Source organism: Bos taurus, chromosome 14 (genome assembly GCF_002263795.3).
Source record: "Bos taurus isolate L1 Dominette 01449 registration number 42190680 breed Hereford chromosome 14, ARS-UCD2.0, whole genome shotgun sequence".
Taxonomy (NCBI): domain Eukaryota; kingdom Metazoa; phylum Chordata; class Mammalia; order Artiodactyla; family Bovidae; genus Bos; species Bos taurus.
The window spans coordinates 494,706-512,831 of NC_037341.1; the positions used below are offsets into that span (position 1 = coordinate 494,706).

Consider the following 18,126-nt stretch of genomic DNA (forward strand, 5'->3'; position numbering starts at 1 on the left):
CAGCCAGGGGCTGAGGCTGGCCCCAACTTGCAGTCTCCTCACCCCAGGCCCCCAGCTCTGGCTGGCAGTGCCTTGGATGCGCATCCCTGTCTGACGGGTGCAGAAGGCCAAGGCTAGAGAAGCTGGGTCCTCTATGAAATGGGATCAGGCCCAGAACCTGAGCTGCCCTATGGATGCTGGTGCTGGAGGGCTGGAGGCACAGAGGTGTTGGGAGACACCCTGTTCAGCTGGGACAGTCTGTTCCCACGACTTGACTCCCCCATCCCCACCCTGCATCTCACTGTGCCCCTGGAACCTCACAGCCCACCTGCCAAGCAGCCACCTTGGTTTCCTGTCCCTGGGATCCATGTTGGGGACGGTGGGGGGCAGTGGAGAGCCCTACACCCTTCAAGGAGGCTGAGAGTAGGCCCTCCTGCAGCTCCCCAAGCTCAGCCTCACCCCACCCCTGCAGCCACCCACTGGCCCTGGGCAACCTTCCCTGGACCTGAGGACCAGCAGCCCTCTATACAGCTCCCTCCCCAACAGGCCTTGCTGCCCATCCACTGGCTGAGAGTTTTACCCCATTGGGTCTGACTCCATTTCTGATTCTTTGTGACCCCATGGACTACAGCTGGCCAGGTTCCTTTGTCTATGGAATTCTCCAGGCAAGAATACTGGAATGGATAGGCATTCCCTTCTCCAGGGGATCTTCCTGACCCAGGGATCAAACTCAGGTCTCCTGCATTGCAGGCAGATTCTTTACGGTCTCAGGGAAGCCCCATTTCATTACATTTGCCTCCCAGTCCTTCCAGACCTCCTCTAGGGCCTTTGGGGCGCTAGCCCTGGCACCTAGGGCCCAGGGACCCGCAGTGGCAGCGGGGACAGAGCCACACGGCCTAGCAGGTGTTTGGTTCTCCAGGCGTGGGGTACAGGACGGGCACTTAGAGGTCGCCAGGGCTCCCCACGCCCCGGATCTCCCGGCTTTGAGGCCACAGCGCTCCAGGCTCGGATCCTGCCCCCTTTACCTCTCAGCACACGACGGTTTTGCAGTTTTAACGAGCGCACGCTGAGTTTTCCAGGAACACAACCGTCGAGCACACTGAGAAGTTCAGTTCATTTTGGAACTCAAACCCCCCACCCCTCCCGCCGGCAGCACTGGAGGTCGGAGTTCCCGCGTGTGAGGACTCCGGCACGTTCGCGGCTGATGCGGGTTCTGCGGGGACACAGATCCGAGCGCCCAAGTGCCCGTGGTCCCCGAGGCCTTCCTCTCCTCCCCTGCGAGGGCAGTGCGTTCCTCAGACCAGGTCGCGCAGGTGTCCAGAACAGCGGCAGCAAGCGGCGGGAGCCCGGGAGACCTCACCCCAAGAGCCGCTGCGATCGTGGGGCGGGACCCGGGCTCCGCGCGCAGAAGACCCGGGGGCTGAAGGCGCCTTCCACGCTTCGAGTGCTAGCGCAGCCCTACTACAACTCCCAGGATGCTTTGGGCGCCTAGACTACACTTCCCGAGATGCTCCGCAGCAGGACGGGCCTGCGTTCGGGGCCAGGAAGGGCGGGGCCGCCGCGCCAGCAGAGAGCGCGGGAAGTCCGGAACCCCGGGCGCGGCGACTACAGGATGAGCCTGGAGCGCGAGCTTCGCCGTGAGTCCAGAGAAAAGCGCCCGAGCGCGGGGGCTGGAGACGGCCCTGGCCCTCCCGTGCGGAGAGGCTCATCGCTCAGGCCTCGTTATTCTCTCTGCAGAGCTGAGCAAGGCCAAAACTAAGGCCCAGAGGAGCGGCCAGCTGCGGGAGGAGGCCTCTGTCTGCCACCAGCTAGGGGAGCTCCTGGCCAGCCATGGTGCGTGAGGTGGAGTAGGGGCCGTAGGGGCCTGGGACTGGGAGGACCAGGGGTGAGGGCTTCCTGAGCACCGGCCGGCCGCCATCTCACTGGCCTTGCTCCCCTGGCCCACTGCTCAGTCTGACTGAAGCCTGTCCCGCCCACCCAGGCTGCTACGCGGAGGCACTGCGAGAGCACCAGCAAGAGCTGCAGCTCCTGGAGACCACCGACGACCCCCTGGGCTGCGCCGTGGCCCACCGCAAAATCGGAGAGCGGCTGGCGGAGATGGAAGACTACTCGGCTGCCCTGCAGGTGGGCGGAGACCGGCCCGCCCCCACGCTGGCCACAGTCAACACTCCGTGGTTTGCATCTCCTGGGGGCAGAGCCTGCCAGGTCTCTGCCGTCCAGGCCTCTGGCTGGAGGGAAGAGGGGGACATGGTGCGATGCGGCTTCAGCTTCAGAGAGCCCTGCACCAGCAGTGGTCACCTGGTCCTTGGATGCATGCACCACAGCCTCTCCTGGGAGCGTGGCTCCAGAAACCACTGATGAACATGTTACTGGAGCTGAAATCACCGGGGGCTGGCTGGGTGGGATTCCAGACCTTTTATCCACACAGAACTGCCCTGGCTTCTGTGTTCCCGCAGCACCAATGACTCCCAGTCAGTCTCTCCTCGTGTGACTGGATGGTTAGCATGTGGTGCCACCGTCCCCACAGGCAGCGCTTGGCACAGAGGAAACAGTGTGTGTGCAGCCTGGCTTCGGCCTGCACCTGGGGGCTTGGGGGACATGTGGGGCTTGCTTGCGGTGGGGGTTGGCTCACAGTGGCCATTCTTCTGTGCCTCCAGCACCAGCACCGCTACCTGGAGCTAGCGTGTGCCCTCTCCAACCACGTTGAGCAGCAGAGGGCCTGGGCCACCATTGGCCGCACCCACCTGGACATCTATGACCACCACCAGTCCCAGGACGCCTTGCAGCAGGCACAGGATGCCTTCGAGAAAAGCTTGGCTATCCTGGATGAGAAGCTGCAGGGTGACTGCCCTTAGGCCTCGCCCTCCCCCACTTTGGCTTCCTGTGCTTTGCAGGGAGAAGAGGCTACAGCCTCCTTGCCCATGTGATGGGTCTCCTGTCTAGGTTCCTCCCTTTGTGAGGCTGAGACTGGCTCTCAGAAGCCACCCACACCCACACCCCCCACTTTGCGGCCCTGCAAATCCCGTGCTCCTCCTGACCTCAGATCTGGCTGCCTTTGCTCTATTCCCTTCACTCTATCTGCAACAGAACCCCTGGCACCTACAGGGAGAGGCTAGAGGAGGGTCAGGGAGAGGCCGGAGACCCCAAATGGGGGTGGGGCACTGAGTGTCTGCAGGGGTGTCTTCCAGGTTCACTGCCCAAGCGAGAGCTGAGTGAGATGAGGACCCGAATCTACCTCAACCTGGGCCTCACCTGCGAGAGCCTGCAGCAGGTGGCCCTGTGCAGTGCCTACTTCAAGAAGAGCATCTTCCTGGCCGAGTAAGTCCCCACCAGGCCCCAGGGGGATCTGGGTTCCTGCCCCTGGAGGAAGTGGCCAGGGCGAGGGCAGCCAGCTGGCTCACCCCTGTGCCCCGTCAGTCTCCTGGGAACAGAGGCTTGGCTTGACTTTGTGGGGCCGGAGCCCTCGGTGGGGTCCGTGGGTGCCTGCTCTGCTGTCCCTGTGCAGAAGCCTCGGGCACCGACAGCCCCATCCCCCCACAGGCAGAACCACCTGTATGAAGACCTGTTTCGAGCCCGCTACAACCTGGGGGCCATCCACTGGCGGCGGGGGCAGCACTCGCAGGCCATGCGCTGTCTGGAGGGGGCGCGGGAGTGCGCGCGCGTCCTGAAGCAGGCCTTCCTGGAGAGCGAGTGCTGCCTGCTGCTCTCGCAGGTGCCCTGGGCTCGGCCCTCGGGTGGGCTTGGGCCTTCGGGGGCCTGCAGGCTTACCTTCCCTTGCCCCCCAGGTCCTCCTAGACCTTGGGGATTTCCTGGCTGCCAAGAGAGCCTTGAAGAAGGCCTATCGGCTCGGCTCCCAGAAACCTTTGCAGAAAGCTTCAGTCTGCCGGACCCTGAAGTATGGTGAGCCTAGAAGGAGCCCTGGGGTCTCGACCCCCCAAGACAGGGTAGGGAGGGCTCCTTCTTTCAGCAGATGAGGCCAGGGTATGCGTCCTTGGGGAGGGGGCACCATCAGGAGAGGCCCATCCTCTCCACTTCCGGTTAGGAGGGGTCTTACGGTTCTCTGAGCCTCCATTCAGCAAGGAGTGTAGGAGGCACCCTGGGTGGTCAGAGGCTGGTGTCTGCTCATAAGCCAGCGTCTTCACTGGCAGACCCAAGACAAAAAACGTCCTGCTTAATGGCGGGAGTATGGCCTAGTGGGACTGATAAGTGGCCCGGTGTCCTCCATTGATAAGTAGTGGTCACCAGGGCCCCTGCCTGCATCCCTGCCACAGGCCAGTCCCTAACCTGTGCTGAACTTAGTTGGTTCTCTTGCTGTGACCCCACGAGGTAGCCCCTCCTACCACCCCCTTACTGGGGGTGAGCAGAGGCTGGGTGTGGTGGGTGCTGGAGCTGGGTCAGGCCCGCACTGGCCATCCCTGCATAAGGCTCTTTCCGGCAGTGCTGGCGGTGGTCCAGCTGCAGCAGCGACTAGAGGAGTCCGAGGAGAGTGACCCCGAGGTTGCCATGGGCATCTGTGAGCAGCTGGGGGACCTGTTCTCCAAGGCAGGCGACTTTCCCAAGGCCGCTGCAGCCTACCAGAAGCAGGTGTGTGCCAAGCGGGCATGGCGGATGGCAGGGGCTACAGGGGGTGGCACAGCCCTGGCCTGACGGCAGCTGCCCCCCAGCTGCGCTTTGCAGAGCTGCTCAGCAGGCCGGGGCCCGAGCTGGCCGTCATCCACGTGTCCCTGGCTGCCACCCTGGGGGACATGAAGGACCACCGCCAGGCTGTGCACCATTACGAAGCGGAACTGAAGCTGCAGGAGGGCAACCCCCTGGAGGTGAGCAGTCATAGCCCCGTCCTGCCTGAGGCTCCATCACAGGGCTGCCACCCTTGGGGGTGAGCACGGGGGCCTTGCACCCCCGGGGCGGCCACCCGCCATCTCGTGTTTGGCAGCGGGGGCCACAGCCGTCAACTTTGTGCTTCTCCTCCAGGAGGCCAAGACCTGGTTGAACATTGCCCTGTCCCGTGAGGAGGCTGGCGACGCCTACGAGGTGCTGGCGCTGTGCTTCCAGAAGGCTCTTGGCTGCGCCCAGCTGGCCGGGCAGCCCCAGCTGCAGGTGGGGAGCGCCTGCCCACCCACGCTGGGATCCCGCACACAGCTTCCCCGGAGCCTGACTGTCCGCGGCCCTGTCTCGCCCACGGCCCTGAGCTGGGTGCCCCCTCTCCTCAGAGGCAGATCTTGCAGCACCTCCATGCTGTACAGCTGAGGCTGCAGCCCCAGGAGGCCCCCAGCACCGAAACCAGGCTGCAGGAACTGAAAGCGGCTGGAGACGAGGACGAGGGGGACGGGGAGGACGAGGAGGACGAGGAGGACGACGATGCTCTGGAGGCCACGGAGCTGGAGCTCTCCGAGAGTGGTGAGGCTCGCTCCCTGGCGCCTGCTTGGGGTGGCTGGGGCCAGCTCACGGGCTTCTGACTCCTGAGGAGGGAACAGCTGGGCACCCAGCAGGTGGAAGAGGGATGCTGTCCACTAAGCAGTTGGGTGAGAGGCACCCACGGTGGAGAAGCAGGTGCTGGGAGGGTGGGCGCACACAGGTGTCGCACAGTGAAGGACACCTGCGCCCGGCGTCAGCTGCTCTCATCGAGGGCGGGACCTGGAAAAGAAATAGCGGAGGTCTGGGGCTGGGGGAGACTGACCCACGGGCAGTCTCAGCTCAGGAGGCCTCGGCACAGGGACCAGCTCACATGGGGTGGCGGGCTTGGCTCTGCTACAGAGAACGAAGCCGACGCGTCCCCGCCACTGGAGGAGGATGAGGAGCTACGAGGCTGCCTGGGCCGGCAGAGGGTGAACAAGGTGAGGACCGCGGGCTGAGGACAGTGACCGTTCTGTGGTCACTGGTGCCATCCAGCCCCTGACGCCTCTGCCCCCGTCCTGGGCTGTGCCCACAGTGGAGCCGGCGAAACGACGTGGGAGAGACGCTGCTGCACCGAGCGTGCATCGAGGGCCAGCTGGGCCGCGTTCAAGACCTTGTGAGACAGGTAGGCACCCCCCTGCAGGCTGGGCCGCGCCCAGGACCTGGTGAGGCAGGTAGGCAACGCCCCCACAGACTGGGCTGTCTCCCCAGGGAACAGGGCAGGGCTGGAGGGCCAGAGCCAGAACTGGGGACCCTGTCCCTCCTTGTAGGGAGCATCTCTTTGTTCTGTGATCTGGGCCAGGCCAGGCTGAGGGGTGCGCCCGTGGCGCCTTCTGCAGGCTTCAGTGCCAGGGAAAGGCTAGGTTGGTGGGGGCACTCGGGGCCAGGCTCCTTCCCATTCTTGGTCACAGGGCCACCCCCTAAACCCTCGGGACTACTGTGGCTGGACACCCCTGCACGAGGCCTGCAACTACGGGCATCTGGGTGAGCATGGGACGGGGGTTCTGGCCTGTGATGGGGAGAGGGAATGTGTCCCTCCCGAGAGAGGGCCTGGGAGCCAGCTCATGCACCTGTCCGCAGACATCGTCCGTTTCCTGCTGGACCACGGGGCTGCGGTGGATGACCCAGGCGGCCAGGGCTGTGACGGCATCACACCCCTGCATGATGCCCTCAACTGTGGCCACTTTGAGGTGGCTGAGCTGCTCATCGAGCGAGGAGCATCTGTCACCCTCCGCACCAGGAAGGTGAGTGGACGCAGGCCAGGAGGGCGTGGGCAGCGGTGGGTGGAGTTAGTGCCACCAACCCTGCCCAACTGGTACCCCCAGGGCCACAACCCGCTGGAGACGCTGCAGCAGTGGGTGAAGCTATACGGCAAGGATTTGGACAGTGAGACGCAGGAGAAGGCAGCTGCCATGGGGAGGCTGCTCCAAGCGGCCTCCTTGGGTCGAGGTAAGCAGGGCCTCCTCTGCCCTTGGGGATTCCGCTCCTTAGCCTGAGAGTCTTGGGCCCAGGGTGGCGGTCATGTGCCAGGCACTGTCTCACAAGAGATTGCTCTCTCCGCAGCTCCCCACAGCTCCCAGGCTCCACAGACCCTCCCAAGTAACCATCTGTTTGACCCTGAGACCTCTCCTCCCTCAAGTCCTTGCCCAGGAACCCCAGAGGTCTGTGAAGCCAGCACCAGAGTGTCCCAGGGGCTGGCAGTGTCCACTGTGGCCAGACCTCGGAGGAGCAGGCACAAAGTGGCCAGCAGTAGCAGCTCAGAGGGCGAGGACAGTGCTGGCCCGTCCCAGCCCACCCAGAAGAGGCCCCGGCACGCCAGCCCATCACTGCAGACCAAGGCCCCGATGCCCGGGCCTGCCAGCGATAGGGAGGCAGCCACAACAAGTACCAGCTGGGCTGCCTACCGGGAGGCCATCCGTGGAGTGGGCAGTGCCCAGACCTGCCGCCTGGGCCCCAGTCCACTGCGAGGGCCCAGCGAGATTCCCATCCCCCAAGCGGCACTCATCCCTCAGGAGGAGTGCTTGGCCGGGGACTGGCTGGAGGAAGACTTCCCAATGAGCCCTGGTCACCGGGGCCGCTGCCCAGCCCGCCCCCAGAGCAGTGGGGATGGCGGCAGACACCGTGCCTCCGGCCCAGGCAGCGACACGGCACGCAGGCCCCGGGCCCAGGCCCGGCAGAGCCGGTTGCCCTATCTCGAGAGCTGGAGCACGCCGGTCAGAGCAGACAGAGCCAACAGCCAGGCCACAGAGCCTGCACGGAGCCCCGACGTCCCCAGGGTCGTGGCGCCCACTGGAGAAAACCCCACAACAGGCCACCTCCCGGTGGGTGCTCACACCTGGGGCAGAGTGCCACCCAGGCTGTGGGAGAGGACGGGCAGGGGCCTGTCTCTCCTGGCTTCAGCCCCTTCTTCCCTGCCCCCACCCCTAGGGTCAGGTCCTGCCCCCTCCCATCCGAGTCCGAGTTCGAGTTCAGGACAACCTCTTCCTCATTCCCGTTCCACACCGGTAAGGTGTCTCCTCCCGGCGCCCAGCTCGCTGTGCCTCCGTGGGCTCTGTGCTGGGGGTGGTGCCCGGGGGCAGTAGAGGGCCCTTGTTGAGATGAGACCTGTGATGAGAGCCCACCTGGCCCTATCCCTTGCCCCTGGGGGACTGCTTGCGGGGAGGTGCCGGCAGGCACGGGCTCAGGAAGGCCCCGAGTGGTCCGCCAGGCCCTGGGATCCCTAGGAGTGGCCCAGAGGTGCCCCGTTGTGCACGTCGCAGGCGGACAGAAGGAGAGGGAGGAGCTGCGCACCCCCAGGTGGCAGGGCAAGAACCTGCCTGTACTCAGCCTGCACCCGTGCCCGCACAGGGAGGCCCACTCCGTGGCCTGGCTGGCTGAGCAGGCCGCCCAGCGTCACTACCAGGCCTCCGGGCTGTTGCCTCGGCTCTCCCTGCAGAAAGAGGGGGCCCTGCTGGCCCCTCAGGACCCCATCCCCGACGTGCTGCAGAGCAACGAGGAGGTAAGTGGCCAGAGCCAGGGCCCTGAGCTGGGGGCGTCCTCTAGGACGGGTCGGGGCCACTCACCACTGCTGCTCGCCAGGTGTTGGCTGAGGTGACTTCGTGGGACCTCCCCCCACTGAGGGACCGCTACCGCCGGGCCTGCCAGACCCTGGAGCAAGGTAAGGGTCCAGGCAGCCCTGCGGAGACCTGGGCAGAGAACTAGACCAGGCCCACGGCCTTCAGTCTCAGGACCCCAGGCATTGACCGGGGTCCCCCCGCCACATCTGGCCTCAGGGTTTCCTCCCCTACCTAGCGGCCCCCTAGGGTGTAGGTAGTGAGGGCAGGAGGTGGCTCCATCTGGAGGTGGGTCAGCACCACGCACCCTGGCTCTGCAGCATGCCTTGGGGCCCCAGGAGCTGCCCTGGAGCTCATGCTGGAGCAGGGGGCGGGGTGCCGCCTGACTGGCCACCACTGACTCCCAGGGCAGGACAGGCGGAACCTGTCCTGGTGACACCATGTCCCTCCCCAGGGGAGCACCAGCAGGTGCTACAGGCCGTGGAGCACCAGGGCTCAGCCCCCACATTCAGTGCCTGCTCCCTGGCACTGCGCCAGGCCCAGCTCACGCCGCTGCTGCGGGCCCTGAAGCTGCACTCAGCACTCCGGGAGCTTCGCCTGGCCGGGAACCGGCTGGGGGATGGGTGTGTTGCTGAGCTGCTGGCCACCCTGGACACCGTGCCCGGCCTGACCCTCCTCGACCTGTCCTCTAACCACCTGGGCCCTGAAGGCCTGCGCCAGCTTGCTGCGGGCCTCCTGGGGCAGACCACCTTGCAGGTAAGAGGAACGGGGAACAGCAGCATCTGAGTGTCCACATCCAGCCCATCCCTGGTGGGGAGGTGCGGTTGAGAGCACTGGCCGGCGCCCAGATCCAGGTGGCAAACACCAGACCCTCTGGGGGCCTTGTGTCTCCCACAGAACTTGGAAGAGCTGGACTTGAGCATGAACCCCCTCGGGGATGGCTGTGGCCAGGCCCTGGCCTCCATCCTGCGGGCCTGCCCCGTGCTTTGCACCCTGCACCTCCAGGCCTGTGGCTTTGGCCCCGGCTTCTTCCTGAGCCATCAGGTGGCCCTGGGCAGTGCCTTCCAAGGTGAGCTGCTGGCACATCCACTCCCCGGCCCCAGGGGTTCAGAGAGCCTCAAACCAGGGCACCAGTTTGGCTCTCGGGAGCATGTGAGTGGACATGGGGGTGGCTTGCCTGGCCTGGGCAGCCCCCCAGGACCCAGACCCAGTCCCAGCTACATATACTGCAGGCCCAGCCCTGTTGCTCCCCGGCTCTGAGCATTCTGTTTGTGGGAGACGATTCCACCCGCAGTCCCAGCACCAAGAGGCGGGAAACTGAGCATCCTCCAGGAGGTTTTCCACGGAGGCCTGAGCTAGGAAGTGGGGCTCAGAGCTGGGAGCGCAGCAGAGGGGAGGAGGGGCTGGGACTTGGGTGGTAGACGGAGTGCCCCCACCCAGCCCTGCCCCACCATGTGTGGGTGTACCAGTCTTGGGGCCACCCTGGCATGAGTAGGGACAGGTCGGGTACCCACAAGTGGTGGGAAGAAACTGAGCTCAGGAGTTTGGTGCTGCCCCCTCCCCAGCGTGAGACCCTGGGCCGAGACCCCATTTCCCAGTACATAGAACCTCGGAGACAGTGACAGCCTCCCAAGGGTCACGGGGGCTCTGGGCCAAGGCCTGGGGACAGGGAGGAACCTGATGGAGGTTCTGGCCTTCATATAGACACCAAGTGCCTGAAGACACTGTCCCTGTCCTACAATGGCCTGGGCCCCACTGCCCTGGGCCCGGTCCTGGGGAGCCTGCCGGCACACAGCCTCCTGCGCCTGGAGCTGAGCTCTGTGGTCACTGGCAAGAGTGACGTCGGCCTCACGGACCCTGTGGTTCACTACCTGAGCCAGGTACTCGCTCAAGGGGGCACTAAGCCAGAGGCACTTTGACCCCCAGGACTGGGGGCGGGGGAGCTGGGAGAGGGTGCAAGTTGGGAGAGAACAGGGGTGGGGAACTCTTTCTATAGACCTGCTCGCCTCGGGTTCCGAGGTCCTGGCCAACAGGAAAGGCGCCTGGGTGGCGCGGGTCTACTGAGATCACGTCATGGTGTGCCAAGTATGAGCCACTCCTCTGGGTAGAAGCATCTTCTGACCTGCAGACTTGGGGAGACGCCGCCCCCTCTGGCTTCGGGGGTCAGGCATGCTTCACTCCATCATTCTCAAGGGATGGGGGCGGTGTCTGGCGCCCTGGGTGTAGGGCCTCTACTGGGAGGCAGGGAGGGCAGGTGTCCCTCTCTGATGTCTAGGAAGGCTGCGTCCTGGAGCACCTGAGCCTGTCAGCAAACCACCTGGGCGACAAAGATGTGAGAGCTCTGAGCAGGTAACGCTGCCACTACCCTGCGGGTCTGGTCGCATAGCTGGGAGGCTGGGGCCTCACGACCTGCCTCCCTCGGGCTCTCACATCCTTCCGCTGGGTCCTCCTGTCACCCATGCGCCATGGCCTCTAGCTTCAGTGGCTCTCAGGAGTGTCTGGTGTCACCTGGGGCAGCTTCCCCTCATGACGGAAACTGACCCCCAGGCTTCTGCCCTGTCTCAGATGTCTCCCTCTCTGCCCCTCACTGGTCTCGCTGGACCTGTCTGCCAACCCTGAGGTCAGCAGTGCTGGCCTGGAGGAGCTCCTGTCTACCCTCCAAAAGCGGCCCCAAGGCCTCAGCTTCCTGGGCCTGTCAGGTGAGCTCTGGGTGTGGCGGCCGCAGCTGCCCAACTGGAGCTGGTGACACAGCCCCTGCTTGGGAACTTGCCTGAGGCCCAGGTGCCTCCTCTGAAGGGGCCATCCTGCCACTAGCCAGGCTGCAGAGTGGAGCTGGGGCCCCTGTGTGCTCAAGTGGAGGACAGTGCCCAGTATGCCCAGAGGCAGCTGCAAGCCTCACCCCTCAAACCACAGGGCGGGAGGAGCGTAGGCCTCTGCCTCCAGCGTGGTCAGCCCGACCCTCAAGACCATGGCTGGGGGACCCACTGCCGCAGGGACTTTTTCATTCCTATTGTCCAGAGGGAGGGAGGGGAGGTCAGCCTAGAGTGGCAATACCTGCCTCCGAGGGACCCTTCTGCTTCTGGCCAGGGCGCCCTGACCGTACCATCTAGGCCTGTGGCCTGACTTAGGTGGTTCTCTGGCCACACCTGTTGCAGGACCCCGTCTTGAGAACGACCCCAGAGAGGTGCATTGGGTGAACTGGTGCGTCCTGCTGGGCTGGGAGCAGGGCAGACCAGACTTGGCCCTCCAGGAGAACCAGGGCTGGGGGTGGATGTGCACACTGGGGACCCCTGGGTTCTTCCTGCTCCTCGCCTACTGCCCTACAGGGCCAGGCTGGTTCTTCAGGAAGGCCCTCCTGAAGGCAGGCTGGTGGGCGACCTACCCCTCACTCAGCTGTGGGGCCGCTACCCACACATCTGGCTTCCTGGCACCTGTAGGCTCTCACCAAGCCCCCTGCTGGGTACTCTGTGGTCTCTGAGGATTGAGCATTGGCAGTTCAGTGTTCTGAGACTCCCAAGAAGCCATGCTGGGTCCATCTTATGGACAGAGACATCATCAGACACTGTCAGAGGCACAGATGTGAATGCAGTGTCTCAGAGCTGACCTCCCTCCTGCCTGACCACTGGCTGTGGGAGGGGTCTGCAGTCCCAGGCAGCCTCTGGGAGAGCACCCTCCATCCTTGAGAATGATCTGGCCTCTCCTGGGCTTTACTCATGCCCCTCACTGCAGCCCTCGGGGCCTCAGGGGAAGTGCATATCGTCCCTAGGGCAACACTGGTAAAGAAAAAAGTCCTGTGAGACCCGAGACAAACCCCACTGGCTCCCGCGGGACTCCTGCTGCATCCTGCCAGGAGCAGCTCCCCAAGGCTGACTTCTGCCTCCCCTCTGCAGGCTGTGCTGTCCAGGGCCCCCTGGGCCTGGACCTCTGGGACAAGGTTGTGGCGCAGCTGCAGGAGCTGCAGCTGTGCACCAGACGTCTCTCCGCTGAGGACCGGAATGCCCTGCACCAGCTGTTGCCCAGCCAGCTGGGCCCCAAAGTGTGCACCCTGGACCAGGGCCCCAAGCTCTTCTTCAGGCACCTCTGACTGGCCAGCCCCATGGTGTGCCCTGCCCAGGCCTCTAATAAAGAAGCCACTGCTGCTTCCACCCCTCTCTGCTGTTGCTGCTTGGAAGGCAAGTGGGAGGTGGAAGGCAGGGTTGTAAAGCTTAGAGCCCACAGGAACTGAGGGTGTTACTGGAGCAGGTTCGTCTGCCCAGGAAACAGCGAGCCAAAACCCAGAGACCAAGGTTTGCAGCAGAGGAAGGATTTATTCACAAGGCAGCCAAGCAAGGTGATGGCAGGACAGGTCTCATATTTGCTTCCTCAAAGGCGAGGGGCTTGCGACATTACAGTATAAAGAAACAGGTTGGGGGGATTCCCTGGTGATTAGGACTCTGCACTTTCACAGCCAATGGCTAGATTCGATCCCTGGTAGGGGAATTAAGATCCCACAAGCCTCAGTGCCCCCCACAAAAAGCAGGATGATTTTAGGTGTGGGGAGAGAACCTTGGAGGCAGGGAAGAGGTGAGATCATCTGTTCTGCAGAGGCACATCTGAATTACTTGCTTCTTAATGGCACACGTTAAAAATGGTGGCACATGATGGGGTGGAGCTCTGAAGGCAAGAGGTCATTCGCTGGACCCCGGAGCAGGGCCAGTTTTAGCGTCGTGCATGCAAGCTTTTGTATCAACAATGAAAGCAACCTCGATCCGTGAAGACAGGCTACAAATGGAGGGCCTGCGGGAAGGGCTACCCACTCCAGTATTCTGGCCTGGAGAATTCCATGGACTGCATAGTCGGAAGGGCGGCAAACCTTCACACAGTTAACTTGCAGTGTTACTTCAGTTTCTTATATGTGTGTATGCACACGTTATTTTTCGGATTCTTTCCCATTATAGGTTATTACAAGAGACTGCATAATTCCCCACGCTATACAGTAGGTCCTTGTTTACCGCGGGCTTCTTATCAAGCGGTAAGGCAAGCTCTAAGGTTTCTGTTACCAGTTTCTGTTAACCCTGTGGGGCGGTTTCAAGGGCAGAGCTGGCCGCTTAGAGGCCCTCTAGGGGAACGCAAAGCCACTTATCCGCAGCTTCCTTCCCTCTGTCCCAGGGACAGACTCACCCGCAGCCTCAGCTCTCAGGGGGCGAGACGTAGCCAGCGCGCAGGCGCAGACGGCGGGGCCTGGCGCAGGTGTAGCGTGCGCATGCGCAGGCGGCGGGGCCTGGCGCGCAGGCGCGGGAGCAGACGTCAGGTGCGCCCCGCCCTCGCGCCGTCGCTGGGACCTGCGAGGCGGTCCAGGTATTCCGGGCAAGGGACGGGCGGAAAAGGCGGTCTGACCAAAACCCACCGTCTTCGCCACGCCGCGGAGGGTCCTCTGCATCCCTGCTCCTCGGTGCCCTCTCGGAGTTCTGTGTCCCGGGCCCCCGGGTCTCGTGGCTCCTTCCGGGGTCTGAGGCCGTCTCCCGGGCCTGCGCGCCCTGCGCTCGCCGGGCTTTCTCTGGGAGCTCGCCGCCCTGCTCGTGCAGGGTGACGATGCTCAGCGTGTGGCCGCGGAGCTCCCCTTTCGTGGCTGCTGGGGTCCCGCTGTAGGGCCACAGCCGAGCCCCTGATTGCTCCTGGCCGTCCCACCGCCTCACGGTTGCTGAGCGGTCTGTGTGTCCCTGCCCCGCCCCCGCCGCGCCCAGCTGAACTCCTAGCCTCGTCCCCCAGGCCTCATCCCGCCTTCCCGCTGCACTGCCTCTGCGCCGGGTCCCGGGGCTCAGCATAGGCTGTCTTTTCGCTACCTTGGTTCACCCTCAGCCATTTCCAGTGGGGCGCCACCCACCCGCTCAGTGCCACAGGCTCAGGCTGCCCGTCCGGGCCTCTCCCCTGACCTCCAGGCGCCTCTGCAGCCTCCTTGGAGCCTGCGGAGCTTCTCAAAGCCCACACGTTCAAACCGTAGTACACCCACCTACTCTCTACACCTACTCTGTTTACCGTCTCCGTGTCAGCTCATCTGACGGTCATGGTGCCTTTGGTCTGAAAATAAGGATGTCGTTCTTGAGTCGTTTTTAATTTTTACACATTTTAAAATTCTCCATTGCACCTGGTGGGTCCATCTCCAAAGCACGTCTGAACCTCGCCCCAGCCACTGCATCAACTTCTCAAGTGAGCAGGGCTCCTGCTTCCACTGTCTGCTCAGCTCACTGCCCATCTGGGTCCCCGAGGACTTGTCTCCAATTGTCCAGTGACTCCAGCTCGCTGCACCAGGATAAGCCCAGACTCCTCTTGCCTGTGAGTGGTGCGTCCTTTGACAAACCACCCCCCGACACACACTCCCCTCTGCCTCTATCATCCTCCGGACTGTCCTCACAGAAAGTTCACCCCAACCCCCCTTGGTCTGCTCCTCCAAATTTATTCTTGTGTGAAGATATGCTCAGGATTGTCTTTTAAGAGGTTGTGTCGTGTGTTCTCTTCTGCAGGTCACTCCTCCAGTGGCTGCCGCATCTTCCTCTCTTTCCTGGTCACCTGACTCAGAGCCGGCAGGATGTTTCACGGGATCCCAGCCACTCCTGGCATGGGAGGTGAGTATGGTCCATGATGGGCCCAGGGACCCAGACGGCCGAGGCTTTCAACCTGCAGAGGCCAGGGGTTGCCGGCAGGCTATAACGTCTGACACAACAAGGTCCCAGGGGGTAGCCAGGGGCCCAAAGACCTCCTCCAAGTGGGGTCAGCTGGACGCAGAGATGACAGCTGTAGTGTGCCTGGACTTCAGGGTGTCTCAAGTATCCCGGAGTCCCCAGGCCAGGAGGATGGTTGCAAAGCATGTGACAGACATTGTGTACCCACAACCACATCATAAGTAAGTTGTGGTCACTCAGCTATAGGGGCAGTAGCTGAGCAACAGGAGTGGAATGGAGCACCAGGCCTAGCATGCAGCCCCTGAACCCAGAGGCCTGTGCTCTGCTCGGGTCCCCCTCAGAGTGAGGGGGGCCTATGTTCTGCTCAGGTCCCCTGCAGACTAAGAGGGGCTGGGACTGAAGTTCCTACGGCCAGGGTGGTGGCCAGGCTCGCTGGGGTGACTTTCCACTCTGCCTGTTCTGTCGCAGCCCCTGGAAACAAGCCGGAGCTGTATGAGGTGAGTGGTGGGCACCCTCCTGGCCATGTCAACTGTGGTTCTCATCTGCGTGGTCCTCACTGGGGCCCCGCAGCCTCACTGGTGCTGCTGGCCGACCCTCCGCCTGGTCTCCCGACAGGAAGTGAAGCTGTACAAGAACGCCCGTGAGCGGGAGAAGTGAGTCCAGCCCCAGGCTGCCTGCCTCCCCCACCCTGGGGATCTTCCCAGGGAAACAGGTCCCCAGAAGCCTCTGCTCGGGGTGGGGTGAGGAGGCGGCCAGACCAAGAGCTCCACCTCAGTGGCACCCAGGCAGGGCTGGCAGGTGTGCTCGGGCCCTCAGCTTCCTGCCTGGGCAGCCACGCCTGAAGTCTGCGCCCCCTCAGGTACGACAACATGGCGGAGCTGTTTGCGGTGGTGAAGACGATGCAAGCCCTGGAGAAGGCGTACATCAAGGACTGCGTCACCCCCAACGAGTGAGAGCCCACCTCCCTGCACCGCTGGCCCAGCCTCGGAAGCTCAGCTCTGGCCTCCCGGGCCAGGTGCTCAGTGGGGAGGGAGGGTGGGCAGTCCGGGGGCAGTGCCCACGTGGGTGCGGCTGCGCCCAGCTTTCTCCAGGGTTCTGGCCCCGCCCCGCTCCCCGGGACCTCATCAGTGAGAACGCTTTGAAGGAGAGCTGGGGGCTCGGGCAGTCAGTCCGTGGGGAGCTGCTGGCCAGGCCTGGCAGCCCGGAGGTATGTGGGGTCTTTGTCTAGTGCGGTCGTGCCCCGCAGCAGCACTGTGAGCTGTCCATGTGGGGGCATAGCCAACACAGCCCAGGAAACAGGCTCAGGGACCTGGCTGGGACCTGCGGAGCCAACTTGCAAAGTCCAGACTGGTCCTCTGTAGCAGCCACATTTGGGGCATTACCCCACCCCACCCCCTGCACCTTTCAAAGCTTCATGAGGAAGCCTCTGCCCCCATGGCCGGTCTCTGGCCCTTAACGTCTTGTCCATGCGAGCTGCCCTGTGTCTGGAAGGGCAGAGGATAATTAGAAGGGACCCAGAGGCGCTGGCCTGGCACTGCGGGCAGCAGCCTGGCCTCTTCCCCCAGGTACACCGCAGCCTGCTCCCGACTCCTGGTCCAGTACAAGGCGGCCTTCCGGCAGGTCCAGGGCTCAGAAATCAGCTCCATTGATGAATTCTGCCGCAAGTTTCGCGTGAGTGAGCGACTCCTTCACCCCGAGGGACGGGGGCAGGCGTAGGGGCCCCGGGGCTGCGGCCGGGCTGCCCTGTGAGGCCCAGCCGTGATCCTCCCCTCAGCTGGACTGCCCACTGGCTATGGAGAGGATCAAGGAGGACCGGCCCATCACCATCAAGGACGACAAAGGCAACCTGAACCGCTGCATAGCGGACGTGGTCTCGGTGCGGGCCCTGTGCGCATGCCCCGAACCGCCGCGGGGGTCCACGGGGCGGGGGCTGGGGGGCCACCGCGAGGCTCCGCCCCGTCCCAGGCCTACGTGGGTCGTGTCCTGCATTCCTACCCAGTAGCCCCCTGGCTGTAGGAATGGGTGGGGGTGGCGAGGGGGGGGGGTAGGCCCAAGTGATCCTCCAGCTAAGGCGAGCAAGGGGCTGGGTGGGGCGGCCCCAGGCCCCTCTCTGCAGAGGAACCAGGGTGTCGGGGGTCTGAGCCGGGGGTCCGGGAAGTCACACGCACACACACTCGCTCCCAGCTCTTTATCACGGTGATGGACAAGCTGCGCCTGGAGATCCGAGCCATGGACGAGGTGCGGCCCTGGGCAGGGGGAAGAGGGAAGGGGAGGTTCTGAGGAGCCGGGCTCAGCGGGGCGGGACCCAGCGGGCGCTGTTCCCTTAGATCCAGCCTGACCTGCGGGAGCTGATGGAGACCATGCACCGCATGAGCCACCTGCCCCCTGACTTCGAGGGCCGCCAGACGGTCAGCCAGTGGTGAGTGCTTGTCGCTTTCCAGGGCCCGCAACCCTAGCCCCAGCCCCCTCCCCTGTGCACACACCCCCTGGGTCTATAGCTACAAACACGCGTGCACGCACGCTCTGGCCCCATAGTCCTTCCCTCCACATACACATATATACATACACAAACACACACACGCACACACTGCAGCCCCATAGCCCTCCCTCTCCACCACTGCACACACACGCGAGTGCTATAGCCTTACCCCCCAGACACCGCCCCCCACCCCAAGCCCCATAACCTTACACACACACACCCCCCAGCCCCATAGCCCTCCCCCTCCACCACCACACACACAGGCAGGCGCTGTACCCTGTGCCCTGCAGGCTGCAGACCCTGAGTGGCATGTCGGCCTCAGATGAGCTGGATGACTCCCAGGTGCGCCAGATGCTCTTCGACCTGGAGTCGGCCTACAACGCCTTCAACCGCTTCCTGCATGCCTGAGCCCTGGCTCCCCAGGCCCGCCTTCTGCCATGGTTCCTGCTTCCCCGGACACCTGCTTTCCACGACCACCCGTCTGTCTGTTCATGGCGTCTGGAGTCCCCTCTTCCCAATAAAGCTGTTTTCTGACCTGCTGCTGAGGGCACTCCTCCCTCTC

At 63.8% G+C, this 18,126-nt stretch overlaps 2 protein-coding genes across 6 annotated transcripts; both read left to right on the forward strand.

The window, feature by feature from the left end:
- The first annotated feature begins 1,565 nt into the window (after positions 1-1,565).
- Positions 1,566-12,571, forward strand: TONSL (tonsoku like, DNA repair protein). Its single transcript, NM_001075188.1, has 26 exons — positions 1,566-1,616; positions 1,717-1,812; positions 1,961-2,103; positions 2,637-2,820; positions 3,168-3,297; positions 3,520-3,691; positions 3,765-3,879; positions 4,418-4,563; positions 4,644-4,796; positions 4,951-5,076; positions 5,190-5,376; positions 5,734-5,813; positions 5,909-5,998; positions 6,285-6,357; positions 6,454-6,617; positions 6,699-6,822; positions 6,937-7,694; positions 7,801-7,877; positions 8,221-8,371; positions 8,452-8,530; positions 8,881-9,182; positions 9,324-9,495; positions 10,131-10,306; positions 10,702-10,775; positions 10,992-11,125; positions 12,317-12,571. Exons 1-26 carry the CDS (start codon positions 1,592-1,594, stop codon positions 12,508-12,510), a joined length of 4,125 nt encoding a protein of 1,374 aa, NP_001068656.1. The 5' UTR covers positions 1,566-1,591; the 3' UTR covers positions 12,511-12,571.
- A 1,143-nt stretch (positions 12,572-13,714) lies between these two features.
- Positions 13,715-18,103, forward strand: VPS28 (VPS28 subunit of ESCRT-I). 5 transcript variants are annotated; one of them, NM_001035504.2, is made up of 11 exons: positions 13,715-13,763; positions 14,572-14,738; positions 14,927-15,028; positions 15,554-15,582; positions 15,701-15,738; positions 15,945-16,034; positions 16,651-16,756; positions 16,860-16,961; positions 17,270-17,323; positions 17,413-17,504; positions 17,855-18,103. In NM_001035504.2, the coding sequence occupies exons 3-11, from the start codon at positions 14,992-14,994 to the stop codon at positions 17,970-17,972; spliced, it is 666 nt and encodes a 221-aa protein (NP_001030581.1). In that variant the 5' UTR covers positions 13,715-13,763; positions 14,572-14,738; positions 14,927-14,991; the 3' UTR covers positions 17,973-18,103. The 5 variants fall into 5 exon arrangements, with proteins under 5 accessions (NP_001030581.1, XP_024857537.1, XP_059730273.1 ...); XM_025001769.2 differs by lacking the exon at positions 14,572-14,738 and having other exon boundaries at positions 13,732-13,763; XM_059874290.1 differs by lacking the exon at positions 13,715-13,763 and having other exon boundaries at positions 14,658-14,745.
- The last annotated feature ends 23 nt before the right edge of the window (positions 18,104-18,126 follow it).

What these genes read in the sequence shown, in the direction of transcription:
- TONSL (NM_001075188.1), top strand. Translation starts at nt 1,592, where the DNA reads ATGAGCCTGGAGCGCGAGCTTCGCC. An exon ending in TTCAAGACCTTGTGAGACAG is followed by an intron (nt 5,999 to 6,284) that starts GTAGGCACCCCC and finishes TCTTGGTCACAG; the next exon opens with GGCCACCCCCTAAACCCTCG. An exon ending in CTGCAACTACGGGCATCTGG is followed by an intron (nt 6,358 to 6,453) that starts GTGAGCATGGGA and finishes ACCTGTCCGCAG; the next exon opens with ACATCGTCCGTTTCCTGCTG.
- VPS28 (NM_001035504.2), top strand. Translation starts at nt 14,992, where the DNA reads ATGTTTCACGGGATCCCAGCCACTCCTGGCATGGGAG. An exon ending in AACGCCCGTGAGCGGGAGAA is followed by an intron (nt 15,739 to 15,944) that starts GTGAGTCCAGCC and finishes GCGCCCCCTCAG; the next exon opens with GTACGACAACATGGCGGAGC. An exon ending in CGCCAGACGGTCAGCCAGTG is followed by an intron (nt 17,505 to 17,854) that starts GTGAGTGCTTGT and finishes TGTGCCCTGCAG; the next exon opens with GCTGCAGACCCTGAGTGGCA.